Source organism: Prionailurus viverrinus, chromosome A3 (assembly GCF_022837055.1).
Source record: "Prionailurus viverrinus isolate Anna chromosome A3, UM_Priviv_1.0, whole genome shotgun sequence".
NCBI lineage: Eukaryota > Metazoa > Chordata > Mammalia > Carnivora > Felidae > Prionailurus > Prionailurus viverrinus.
In genome coordinates this window covers 54707843-54720976 of record NC_062563.1, presented here as the reverse complement: position 1 = coordinate 54720976, position 13134 = coordinate 54707843, and the positions used below count along the sequence as shown (strand labels likewise).

Sequence of the window (13134 nt, the reverse complement as noted above, 5' to 3'; positions counted from 1 at the left end):
GTGGGGGTCGCTTCCGGGCCTCCCTTTAAGTCTTTCAAGCGCACAGATTACAGGACGCATAAAGGGACCCATTTGTCCTGAGAACACCTACCACGTTCACCAGGTTCCCGGTTTCTGAAAGGCTTTTCTATCAGAGTAGTTTGGGGGGCAAAGTTTTCCTGAACTGCAGTTCTGAACCCAGACTGTGGAATCTTTCAAAATATCACAAAACATAGCACCGCCAAAGGCATCTTTAAGCGCAGCGTCGGGGAATTAAGGAAATTCCAAAGGCCACTTGATGAGCCCAGGCAGGAGCCGGGCCCTGCGCCCTGGAGGGAGAGAGAAGGGGAGGAAGGGAAGTGTTCGCGCGGAGTGAAAAGGGGAAGAGCCAGCCGTCTCCCCCATCTTTCCCCCTGGCCCGGGCGGTTCTCGGTGGCCCCAGCATCGCGTCTCCCACTGGCCTGGGAGGCGCCTCTGTGGAGCGGTGGCCGGGGAGGGGGGCTCGGTGGCTCTCCGAGCGGCCGCTTGGCCCCTGGCCCGTTGGCACCGCGCCCGCCCGACAGGTCCCGCCCCGGCTGGAATGTAGGGAGCGCCCGCCAGCCTGCGCCCCTGTCCTTGTGCGCCCAGTCCTCTCGTGCGACGGCTCTCCGGTGCGCGTCTCTCTCTTGCCCTCCCGCCGCAGCCATGGCCGCCTCCTCCGCGCGGCTCACTGTCCTGGCCATGACCGCGCTGGTGCTACTCCTGCTGCTGTGCCTGGGCCCAGGTATGTCGGCAGCGCCAGGGCGCCAGGGAGGGAGATGGGTGATGGGGTGAGGACCGAGGGACCGTGAGTCCCAGCAAGTACCAATGGGTAATAGGGTTTTGCTCTGGCAGAAGTGGGAGTGGCGCGCTTCGGCAGGCGGATGGAGTACCAGGGCCAAGGGCAGGTTTCGGACAAGGGTGGTCACCTTGGGAAAGAGTGAGGGCCAAGGTCCCATGGAGGGGCAAGAAGTGATTTGACCCTAACTTAAGGGGCAGAGGGGTACTGAGAACTTTAAGCAGTGGGGCCTTCTAGGACTGAGGGGAGCCAGAATGCATCATTATGGAGATGCCTTTCCAGGCAATTCCCTAAGGAGGGCGGGGGAGGGGGGGGCACGCTTGGCATCCCAGTGAAGTTTCAGGTCTGCACAACTGCAGGCAGGCCTCACAACCCAGACAGGGAAAATGCTCTTAAAGGAGAAATGCTTAACCTTCTGTGCTTCAGGGAGCCCTTAGGGAATCAGTTGAAAATTCCAGGTTCCTTGCCTATAAAAGGAGCATGTTCATACATACCCCCCAAGATGAAGCAGTTTGGAGGATGTGCAGGCATCTGAACCTTGGGAATCCACAGACCCCACCTTAGGGTTTTGTCCTGACAATACTACCTTCCACGTGAGGATCCTTTATGCATCACTAGGGACCTCGCGCATGCGTGAGCCCTTTTGACACTCACATGTCTGCGAGGCATATTGTGATCCCAGATCTGCTCAGGGTACTGGGGCTGGAAGGCATGAAGTGCTGGCCCAAGACCCTGAGATGGGTGCTCTTCCCACCACAGAGTGGCCGGGCCCTGGCAATGACAATGGAAGACACCCTTGATGGCTCAGCTTCTGTGCTTTGCTTTTTCAGAACAGATGTGGAAAACCAAACTCCTGGTTGGGGGGGGTGGGGCGGGGGAAGGGAAGCCTGCTGCAGGAGCCCTGAGGTCAGACAGAGTCCCTGGTCGCCAGAACAGCAGGGGACCTGTTCAAGTCAGGAGAACTGCTTCTAAGTTACAACCACAGGGGAGGCTCATCAATAATTTCTCATTACATGACTGATCCGCCCCGCCTCCTCTGTGCCTTCCATTTTCAGAAGCACATCTGAATAAAGCAAGTGAGCACCTGCTATAAACCTTCCCTCTTCAGACCTGTATTTTATTTCATTCATACCAAGAACGTAGTGAAAAGTGTCAGTTAAAATATTATCATCATTGAGCTGGAATGTGAAAGTTTTCATGACATAAAATGAAAATCCTCACATACGTCAAGTCCCCAAGGTGGCTCCTTATGACACCCGAAAACGTTAAATGGAGAAAATGATCATTGCTCCTTCTTGAGCAATTTATTAATAGCACCTTCAAAGGGACATCCTGCAATTCTGCATCTGCTGGGAGATCTAATGTCAGGCTGAATAAATTCAGGAGTGCCTATTATCACCATCTAGATACAGTGACTGATGATGTAGGAGTAAAAAAAAAAATTCCATACTATTGGAAAAAATTCACAGCTATTCGGTTATTCTTTATTTTTTTCTTCAAACAAATTTAATGTGGTGTCCAATTATATGTATTAATATTTGTAGTTCAGGGTGTAGTAATTGGCACAGTGGCAACTATTAATAATTCATAATTTAGGATTTTTCCATGCCTTTCTGTTGTAGAGCTGAGGTCTGGTGAGGCTCTCATTTCTGGAACAGTAGTGACACACATTTGCTGCAAGAAATCGCAGCAGCAGGGCAGATGCCAACATCCAATGTCTATTTCAACATCAGGCCACATTTCACTCATTTATTGTCAAGTGCTTTTACAGAAGGCAAACAGATGGAGGGGCGATAATTCTGTGTGTGCCACGCTGTTGTTAGAGATGGACGAATGTTAAGATATTAATGAATGCTAATAATGGTGCCAAGAAACAGACCTGTGTGCTTTGACAAATGTGTTCATAGATTTCTCTATTGACTGTTAAGGTTGGATGATTCTTAAGGTACAGCCTTTAAAAGTAGCCTCATTCCAATCTCATTAAATAATCCCCTCTATAGGAGCACCGTCAAGTGCTCATCTCTGCTTATTTACTCTTGATGGGGAACCTCTTGGGGGCGACTCATCCCATCTCTGGGGGGCTGCCTAGGTATTGGAAACTTTATGACTTAATCTGTGTCCCACAGGTGTTTCTGGAAATCATTTGCTGACTCCTTTTCTCAAATCATATTCCACTGTATCAGTTAACGTACCATATTAAATGTACACATTATAAGGGGTGCTTGGGTGGCTCAGTTGGTTAAGCTTCCGACTTCAGCTCAGGTCATGATCTCCCAGTCCGTGAGTTCAAACCCTGCGTTGGGCTCTGTGCTGATAGCTCAGAGCCCGGAGCCTGCTTTGGATTCTGTGTCTTCCTCTCTCTCTGCCCCTCCCCGACTCATGCTCTGTCTCTCAAAAATGATAAATAAACGTTAAAAAAAGTTATTAAATGTACACATTGTAAATATCTGTAACCAAATCATTTGAAGGTTTGGGAAAATTTTCACAAAGTTTGTATGTTTTTAGTGAAAGTTACCAGTAAGTCTTTATTAAGTAGTGCAACGAATTTTTTAATTTCTTTATTTATTTTGAGAGAGATAGAGGAAGCACACAGGGAGGGGCAGAGAGAAAATACCAAGCAGCCTCCCTGCTGTTAGCGCAGAGAGTGATATGGGGCTCACACCCACAAAACGTGAGATCATGACCTGAGCCAAAATCAAGAGTCGGTCACTTAACTGACAGAACCAGGCAGGTGCTCCTAGCAGTGCAATTAATTTTTATTTTTAATCCCTGTGCCCAATTTTGGAGTCGAGAGGATTGTTGGTGATAAATGTATGATGTAAAAAAAAAAATTCCCTGGTTCCTAGAGATTCTTCCCAACCACGCTCCCTGGCTGGCATACCTATTCTTTTTTAAAAAAAATTTTTTTTCCAAGGTTTCTTTATTTTTTGGGGGACAGAGAGAGACAGAGCATGAACGGGGGAGGGGCAGAGAGAGAGGGAGACACAGAATCGGAAACAGGCTCCAGGCTCTGAGCCATCAGCCCAGAGCCCGACGCGGGGCTCGAACTCACGGACCACGAGATCGTGACCTGAGCTGAAGTCGGACGCTTAACCAACTGTGCCACCCAGGCGCCCCTGGCATACCTATTCTAAGGGCACTTGGGTAGCGCTTAAATTCAGATGCCTACAGAGGGCTAGCTGACAGGTGAAATGGCTCTTTATGGCCATGGGGTGGGCTGAGTGACTTGGGCCCAGAGATGTTCCAATTCAAATTTTGCAAACACTGCGTGCACTCATAAAACACGTCTGCAGGAAAAGCTCAGCTGTGGGCAGCCAATTGGTCACGGATGTGTTTTCTCCGCCCCACCCCCCCCCCCCCCGCCGCCCCGATTACAAAGTAAATACTTTAAGCAGGGGTTCTTAGTCTTATTTGGGTCCCAGACACTTTGGAGAGTCTGGTAAAAGACATCACTCCTATTCCCAGAAAACTGTACCTTCGCAGATGCAAACACGGGCCTTGGGGCCTGTCCATGGATGGGGCGGTTAAGGGCCTGCCTAGAAAGGTGGACATCACCACCTTCATCCTGGGGCCAGATCAGCTCCTTACACCTGAACATGCTATGTTCTGTTCCCTACTTCTGAGGCTGGGTTTTTCTTCCAGGGGCTTTGGATATCCCTTCCAGGGACAAGCTTCGTACCTACGTGTAGCACTTAAAGATCAGAGATGTCTATGGGTCCTCACACCTGCTCACCAAGCAGAGGAGAGTGTCCTACCAGACCAGTCATGTGATTTTCTGTTAGAATGTTTAGGCTGGTTAGAAATACTTTTAGAACTGAATAAAAATGTCAGAAAATGGTATAGATAATGCCTAATTGGAAGAGGGTCCGGGCAACCTTACAAAACTGGGCTGGATTAAAAAAATTTTTTTGTTTAATGTTTATCTTTGAGAGAGAGAGAGACATAGAGTGTGAGCGGATGAGGCTCAGAGGGAGATACAGAATCTGTAGCAGGCTCCGGGCTCTGAGCTGTCAGTACAGAGCCTGGCTCGGGGCTCGAACCCACGAATTGTGAGATCATGACCTGAGCCAATGTCAGACACTTAACTGACTGAGCCACACAGGTGCCCCTGGACTGGATGTTTAAAGAGCTAAAGTGCCTTCCTCGGCTTATGACAGTGAAACTTCATGGTGCTTGCCCGCCTTTGTCCTCACACGGCTGCCTTCTTTGTACCCCCTCCCCCTCCTCCAAAGATTCCAGCCATTGGACTTTAGGTTCCATCCATCCGACATGATATCACCTCCTTCACAGTTAACTGAGATCCTTGATTACATCTGCAAAATGCCCTATTTCCAAATAAGTAAACATTCAGTAGTTCTGGGTGGATATGAATTAGAGGGTGGGAGGCATTATTCCATTTACCATACCATGAAAAGGGAAAGTCTGCAGAAAGGTACATATGACAGACAACCGGCCCTCATAATAAGACGCAAGGAGCTTGAAAGAACGATGTCACTTCTCCTAGGGAATATCTCAAATCGTTATGCCCTCGGTCAGCCATGGTCATTGTCACCAGTTTGAGCCTGAATTGTTTTTCCTTCATGACAGGGAAGGCAGCAAACATCAAATACTGTGATACCTCCAAGTTCCCAAGACAAGATAGGGGCACGCGGTGCTTTATTCCAACTCAGATTTTTGCACTTGAGAATGTAAAGGGTACAGTGCAACTCTAACATGATTTCTGTTTTCATTCCATTAGGTGGCGTAAGTGGGAATAAACTCAAGCTGATGCTTCAAAAGCAGGAAGGTAAGTATACCCCCCATGGATAATGGCTGCCTTCTTAATGGGGTGCAGTGAAAGGCAATGTTGAGTGTGCTCACTGGGGTCTTGTATTTGGAAAATCAGAAGTGTTTACTCCTTAAAAGGTTGGCAGATCTGAAGGTCTTACTGTGTGTGTGTGTGTGTGTGTGTGTGTGTGTGTGTGTGGTATTTCATTGGATAAATATTATTGCCAGTAAATGTTTGAAAATTATTTTTTTTCTGAAAGCTGTCGGTGTGGACTCAAAGATAAAAGAAACAGTGCTACTGTGTTAATTGAATGCTTTTTAGAACCATGATACCCTGTAGAGCACGTATCTAAATTTAGAGCATATCTTTTAGAGCACATAAAACCTCCATTGGTGGAATAGACACAGAATGGTACTGTTGTAGTATTCTATATGCAATCAGCCCCCGGGGGCAGGGTTGAACAGAAAAACTGTTTGTCACTAACACCTGTTGTGAAAAATACTCCTCCAAGGAATGTGATAGATGGCCCCAAAATGTTGTCGAACCACAACAGGTTGGGAGCCATACAATAGGAGTTCCAGGCCCACCATAATCAGGTAGATCAGTTGGACCAATCATGTGGTCTTACGAAGGCCATCTTCCCTTGGAACTGTCATCTTTGCCTGTAAAATGAAGAATTTGTACATCTCTTAGAAATTTAGAAGTGTGATATTTCTTTTTTTTTTTTTTTAAATTTTTTTTTTTTCAACGTTTATTTATTTTTGGGACAGAGAGAGACAGAGAATGAATGGGGGAGGGGCAGAGAGAGAGGGAGACACAGAATTGGAAACAGGCTCCAGCCTCTGAGCCATCAGCCCAGAGCCTGACGCGGGGCTCAAACTCACGGACTGCGAGATCGTGACCTGGCTGAAGTCGGACGCTTAACCGACTGCGCCACCCAGGCGCCCCAGAAGTGTGACATTTCTGATGCGAACCTTTAATCCCTTATATTCCTTCCCCGCCCCAACTCTGCCCCAGCTAACGGGAGAGTCTGGCAGGCTGAGGCCTGCTCCCTGACAATGTGGGGCTCCCTGATGCTATTCATATGCTTCCCAGTCAGCCCCCCAGAGATCCCCTGGATGCTGAGCCCTGGGGGTTCCCCTCAGGGGCAGGGGGCTTCTGAAGGGGCTCCCAGCATCTTCCCCAGCATTTCGAGCTGCTCGTGAGGCCCTGGCCCATCCCCGATCTCTGTGCTGGGCAGCCCGCTCCTCCAGGACACCAGGGGTGACGGAAGCTCTTGAAAGGCCACCCTGTCAGAGGTGGGAGCAAGCAGACCGCTAAGATAATCACGAGTCCTGATGTACATCCTCAGCTTTTATTCAAGTCAAACCTAGAAACACATATTGAGCCCCTGCTGTGTACAAAAGGGTGCAACAGGCCCTGAAGGAAACAGGGATGAGCAGGAAGTTGAGGAAACAAATCCACTGATACTTATCCATGTGACCAAAGAACACATAGAACACTTCACTCCCATTATCCTGTGCAGCCTTCGTAACACCACCAAAATGGGGACTGTCAGCCCAGTTTTGTAGATGAGGGGACAGACAGCAGGGGAAGACCCAGTGGCAGAACTGTGTTCCCTGAGCACGTCCTGCAGAAGGGGAGCCTTCTGAACCATTAAGACCACAATGGGAAGATGTTGGGAGAAGCCACATGCTAAAGCAAGGGCCAGTACCTTTCGAGACTCGGTTGAACCGTCGATGATCTGTGAGGCCCGCAGATGGTGACCCCAGGTGGCCCTGTGTGCTCCAGCTCTCCGGGGTGAGAGCATGCCGTGGTGCCAGGCTGGGCCACTCCGAGCTCATTGTTCTAGTTCTTTTTCTTTCCTGGTCACCTAATCAGGCACAGCGCTCTCTTGTTTGCACGTGCAAGGAACATACACCTTTATGGCCCTAGACATCTACTTGTTTCCTAAATGCCTAAGGGGTGGGCCACCAGCCCCTGCAAGTGGCTGGGGTCTAGGCCCGGTGAGTGGCTGCAGGGAATGGGCTGCATTTCTTCTCTCCCCTGTGTGCCTTTATGTGACTGCACCCAAATGGAGAGCTTACTACCAAGGGGTGTGGAGACAGATGACGGGCAGCTGTATTTCATCACATGTGATGTAAGAATGCAGTTGAAAATCAAAACCATCTAATGCGGGGTGGGCTTGGGGTGTGGGATGTTCATTAGCGATTCACCCACGCTAAGAAGAGAAATCAATTTTTGTACTTTGGGGGGGTGGGGTATTGATATTTCAGCACCTGCTTCACCTAAGACGAAAGTGGCGGTGGACGAGAACAAGGCCAAAGAATTCTTAAACAGCCTGAAACGCCAGAAACGGCAGCTGTGGGACCGGACTCGGCCAGAGGTTCAGCAGTGGTACCAGCAGTTCCTCTATATGGGTTTCGATGAAGCGGTGGGTATTCCCGGCCCCTGGAGGACTGGCTCCCTGCAGAGCAGCACCATGGGGACAGATGCTTGGCTTGGGCAAATGGCACAGAAAAGTAGTCTTCATAGTTCACTCCAAAAAGTAGGAGACCCCATCATCTGTCAAGTGCTACCCAGGCATTGGATAACATTACCATTGAGATGTAGGGACACCAGCTAGAATTTTCCATCACACTACGCCCAAAAGGGAGTCTCTCCCAACATGGTTGGGAAGTGGGGTTCCAGAGAAGCCACTGCCCAAAATGGCTGGGACCTAAATTCATCCAGAATTCGATTTCACTTATCTGTACAGTTTTGCCCGGGAGGTGTTTTTTTTTTTTTAATTTTTTTTTTTTAACATTTATTTACTTTTGAGAGACCCAGCACAAGCAGGGGAGGGGCAGAGAGAGAGGAAGACACAGAATCTGAAGCAGGCTCCAGGCTCTGAGCTGTCAGCACAGAGCCTAATGCAGGGCTCAAACCCATAAGCCATGAGATCGTGATCCAAACCGAAATCGGATGCTTAACCGACTGAGGCACTCAAGTGTTTTTGAGTGCCTGGGTGTTTTTAAGATAATTTACAACCTCCCCAAAACATTTGCAGCTTTACCTCCAAAAAATGTCAGAGACAACAAGATTGATGCAAAGACCCATGAAGATAATGGAAAGAGATGAAAAGTAACTTTTTATTGTATTTTTTATTTTTTAATGTTTATTTATATTTGAGAGAGAGAAAGAGAGAGAGAGCACAAGGAGGGGAGGAGCAGAGAGAGAAGGAAACAGAATCTGAAGGAGGCCCCAGGCTCTGAGCTGTCAGTGCAGAGCCAGACAGGGGGCTCAAACTCACAAACTATGAGATCATGACCTGAGCCAAAGGTGGACACTTAACCGACTGAACCACTCAGGCACCCCAAAAGTGAGTTTTAAAAAAATGTCTATTGGGGCGCCTGGGTGGCGCAGTCGGTTAAGCATCTGACTTCAGCCAGGTCACGATCTCGCAGTCCGTGAGTTCGAGCCCCGCGTCGGGCTCTGGGCTGATGGCTCAGAGCCTGGAGCCTGTTTCAGATTCTGTGTCTCCCTCTCTCTCTGCCCCTCCCCCGTTCATGCTCTGTCTCTCTCTGTCCCAACGTTGAAAAAAAAATTAAAAAAAAATGTCTATTTATTTTGAGGAAGAAAGCATGAGGAGGGGAGGGGCACAGAGAGGGAGAGAGAGAAAGAATCCCTAGCAGGTTCCATGCTCAGCCCAGCTGGGGGCTCGATCCCATGACCGTGAGATCATGACCTGAGCCTAAATCAAGACTCGGACACTTAACCACCCAGGGGCCCCTGAAAAGTGGCTGTTAAAGAGAGGTGGTCTTTGCATGTGCTTTCAGGGAAATTTAGCAATGCATTTGCAGGAAAAGATGGCTCCGTTCCTGCGTCCAGGAGGTAGGTAGGTAAGTGGATGTATTCACAAAATCCAAGGAAAAGAATGTTGACAATCAGAGACTCCCAGAAGGAAACAGGTACAGGTGAGGTGGCAAGGGAGTTAAGGTCACGAATTCCACAGAAGCAAGTGTGCAGAGTGGCCAGCAGGAGCGCTGGACTGGAGGCTCTGCGGCGACATCGAGAACACTCGCCCTGCCCCCCAGCCAGAAAGCGTGCCCAGAAAGATGAAGGGTGATGCCTCCAAGCCGGGGGTGCTGGAAGGGCTTTTCCAAATGGACCCAAGATTCGTACTGTGCACAGAGGGTGTCTGTATACAAAGCACCACAAATTGATGAAAAAAAAATGAAACTCTTTAGAAGCCTTATTTTTAAAGGTTTCTTAAAAGGCAGCCATGTAATTGTATTACAATGTCTTTTCCATTCATATATATATATATATATATGTCCTCCGTGTGCAAAATGCTGAACACATACATCCAGACTCTGTGCCAGGCAGGGGTCTAAGCACTTAATATGAATGAACTTACGATCGCAACAACCCAAAAGACAGGTACTGTTACTTGCGTCCTTGTGTTTGGTTTGTTCCTTCCTTGGTATTCCATTTTCCAGTGGAGTTACTGGGGCTGAAGGCAGAATCAGGTAAGGGTCTGTAAGCACTGTCAAAGTGCACATTCCCGTGAGTCACGTGGGAGAGCACCAGTCTACCCGCATCCTCAGGAACACCTGGAATTTTCACTGAAAATTAAAAAAAAAAAAAAAGTACTTATTTGAACATGAAAATGGCATGCCAGTTGTAGCAACTTGCATTTCTTTGCTGCAGTCCATGAAAAAGGCTACTAAGCGTTTACCATGGAGAGGGGCGCCTTGGTGGCTCAGTTGGTCGAGCGTCCGACTTCGGCTCAGGTCGTGATCTCACAGCTCGTGAGTTCAAGCCCCACGTCGGGCTCTGTGCTGACAGCTCAGAGCCTGGAGCCTGCTTCGGATTCTGTGTCTCCCTCTCTCTCTGCCCCTCCCCTGCTCGTCCTCTGTCTCTCTCTCAAAAATAATAAATATTAAAAAAAAATTAAAAAAAAGAGTTTAACCTGGAGAAATGGCTAAAATAATGACTGATGACAGAACCAGAATAAGGGTGAGGATCCATAAGATTATAACTAGCCACAGAAAAGACTGGAAGGCAATAACGTCAAAATGTCAGCCATGCTTGTCTTTGGCAATGGAGTTGTAATCCCCCTTTTTCTCTGCCCCACTCCCACATACCCATTTGTAAATATGAGTGTGCGTTATTCCTGTATTCATAAAATATTTTTTTTTTTACTTTCTTGAAAACATCTTTTAAGCCAAAACCTTAAAGAAGATTATAAAAACTGGGGAAAAACTGGGGAACAAGATTATTACACTATGGGAAAAGCTGTAGTATTGTACAATTGTCTCAATTGTATTGAGAGCAAATGTTCTCATTCTCATGCTAGAGCCCCCGGGGCTCAGCAAACAGAGGGGCGGAGTGGTGCCCATCAGCGTGGCACAGGCTGACCCACTGCTCACCCCAGTGGGTGGCCACAGAGAACACCATCGTGGCCGAGGCCGGGCCTTCCAGCCTCAGGAGCGCTCAGATACACATGTTCACTGGCAGTCTTATGGAATAGATGCCTGCAACCCAGCCACCGGAAAATTCCACCCATGAGGTGCAGAAGGGTGCCTGAGAACTTGCACTTTATAGCATCCCTAGAGGTTGGGTGCACTGGCCACACTTTGAGAAAAATTGTACCCAAACTTCTGGATAGACTGCAACCTCCCTAGGTCAGCCTTCCCTTGTCCCTGCCTTTTCGATCTCACACCAAGTATCTCTCCGAGTCGTCACCATCCACACCTGTAAGCTTGCATCTACATTCACCTTGTACCTTCATGAGCAACAAAGAATCTCTCTTTCCTCTAAGAGAGGCAATGGTGTCAAAGACCAGCTACCCCAGTTATAAACCTGAAAGTTGTTCTACGCTTCTCAATCACTTCAGTTCTTCTTCCCCTTCTTCCTGCTAATTGCAGCTGCCTATTTTCATGTGTATCTCAGTAACTGTAGGCTTCGTGAAGGCAGGGAATCTGTCCTAACTTGCTTTGGGTGGCTCTCCGGTGCCGTGCATAGGGCTGACAAGCTGCGCCCAGTTAAGAAGTGTTCGTGGAACGAAGAAGGACAGCCGTGCAAGCTCTAACCTACACCACGGGTATAAAACGGTCACCGTTGCTACTGCGCACGGCTATCACATGCCCCGGTGGTGGTTGATTTAATTTACCAAGCGTCTACTCTGTGCACTCGAGTGGGCCAGGCACAGGACAGGACAGGGAGAGGAGGCAGTGTCTGTAAGATGAGTACAATCAGATGTGCACAGTGCCCGCGGGTCAGGCCAAGTTATTGCCGTCTTTGGGAGACGTCCATTTTATCTACTAGAAAAGAGAAAAATGTTTAAGTGTTGGGTACATTTAGAACTCACAGGACGGAGGTTTTCAAGGGCTTGGATCAGTACTCTTTAGCTGGCTGTACTCACCTCTGAGTACAGAGTACGATAATGAAGGGTGATTGTCAGTTGGAGCTGTTAATCATTGAAGAAAAGCCACTACGGAGAAAAGGCAGAGGGAAGATGTGGTCTAGGGGCAGTGGGTGTCCTTCAATCCGTTCTCTGTTGTGCTCTTTTTCTCCAGAAATTTGAAGATGACGTCACCTACTGGCTAAACAGAGGTCGGAATGGGGACGACTACTATGATTCCTACCAGCGTCACTATGACGAGGACTCTGCGATGAGCCCCTACGACTCCAGGCCCATCGGCAACTACCATGACTACTAACACCCCGTGCATGCGAACCGGCGCCGAAAGTGCCCCCCACCCCACCCCCTTCACTGCCTCGCACCACGTGGCTTCTGCTGGGCTTTATTCCAGCAGATCTTTTCTACCCCCTTTCTGCGACCAGGAAGGGTGAATTAAAACAAACAATATTAATGCTTTTTGATATTTCATGCAAGTACCTAACAACGCATTTCATTAAAAAATAGAAATAAAAGCATTTTGTTAAAAATGGAAGTCTCCGAATTCATTCGGGGTGGATTTCAGTCCCTGGATTTTCCCTAAATTGAAGCCTCATCTGAGAGACAGCTCTCTGTTACCATCACCCTGCCAGGAATCCTCGCCACCAGCGGGGCAGACCAGGCCACTGAGCAGGGCGGTCTTCCGTTTGTTAACATTTCTGCCCACGCTAAACCCAAGATATGGAACCAACAAGAAAATTTGGTCGACAATTATTTAAGGCTACAGAACACGGCTTGGACTAATCATTCCACATGTGTGTGAGACCTTTCTGGGCCCCCAGGCCCTGAGCTAGAGCTGGGCCTGTTTAATATCACACAGGAAATGAAGGGTAATAGAAAAAAGGCTGAAGTTTGGGTGAAGTCATGGCCTCATTTCTCTTAAAAGAATTAAAGCTTAGCCAATGAATTCAAGAACTATTTAAGAATATACTTCACTTCATATTTAAGCAACCAGAGTGAATGAGGGGTGCTTGGGTGGCTCAGTCCGTTAAGCCTCCGAGTCAGGCTCAGGTCATGATCTCTTGGTTAGTTGGTTCAAGGCCCCTGCAGGGCTCTGCACTGACAGCTCAGAGCCTGGAGCCTGCTTCAGATTCTGTGTCTCCCTCTCTCTCTCTCTCTCTCTGC

General features: G+C 48.4%; 1 protein-coding gene across 1 annotated transcript; it reads left to right on the top strand.

The window, feature by feature from the left end:
• The first annotated feature begins 392 nt into the window (after positions 1-392).
• On the top strand, positions 393-12452 carry ECRG4 (ECRG4 augurin precursor). Its single transcript, XM_047853578.1, has 4 exons — positions 393-742; positions 5535-5582; positions 7841-7998; positions 12128-12452. Exons 1-4 carry the CDS (start codon positions 664-666, stop codon positions 12269-12271), a joined length of 429 nt encoding a protein of 142 aa, XP_047709534.1. The 5' UTR covers positions 393-663; the 3' UTR covers positions 12272-12452.
• Positions 12453-13134: the final 682 nt, after the last annotated feature.

Excerpts from the sequence above, each read along its gene's own strand:
- ECRG4 (XM_047853578.1), top strand. The coding sequence starts at position 664 with ATGGCCGCCTCCTCCGCGCGGCTCACTGTCCTGGCCATGACCGCGCTG. Across the intron at positions 743-5,534 it reads GCTGCTGTGCCTGGGCCCAG|GTGGCGTAAGTGGGAATAAA; the intron begins GTATGTCGGCAG and ends TCATTCCATTAG. Across the intron at positions 5,583-7,840 it reads GATGCTTCAAAAGCAGGAAG|CACCTGCTTCACCTAAGACG; the intron begins GTAAGTATACCC and ends TTGATATTTCAG.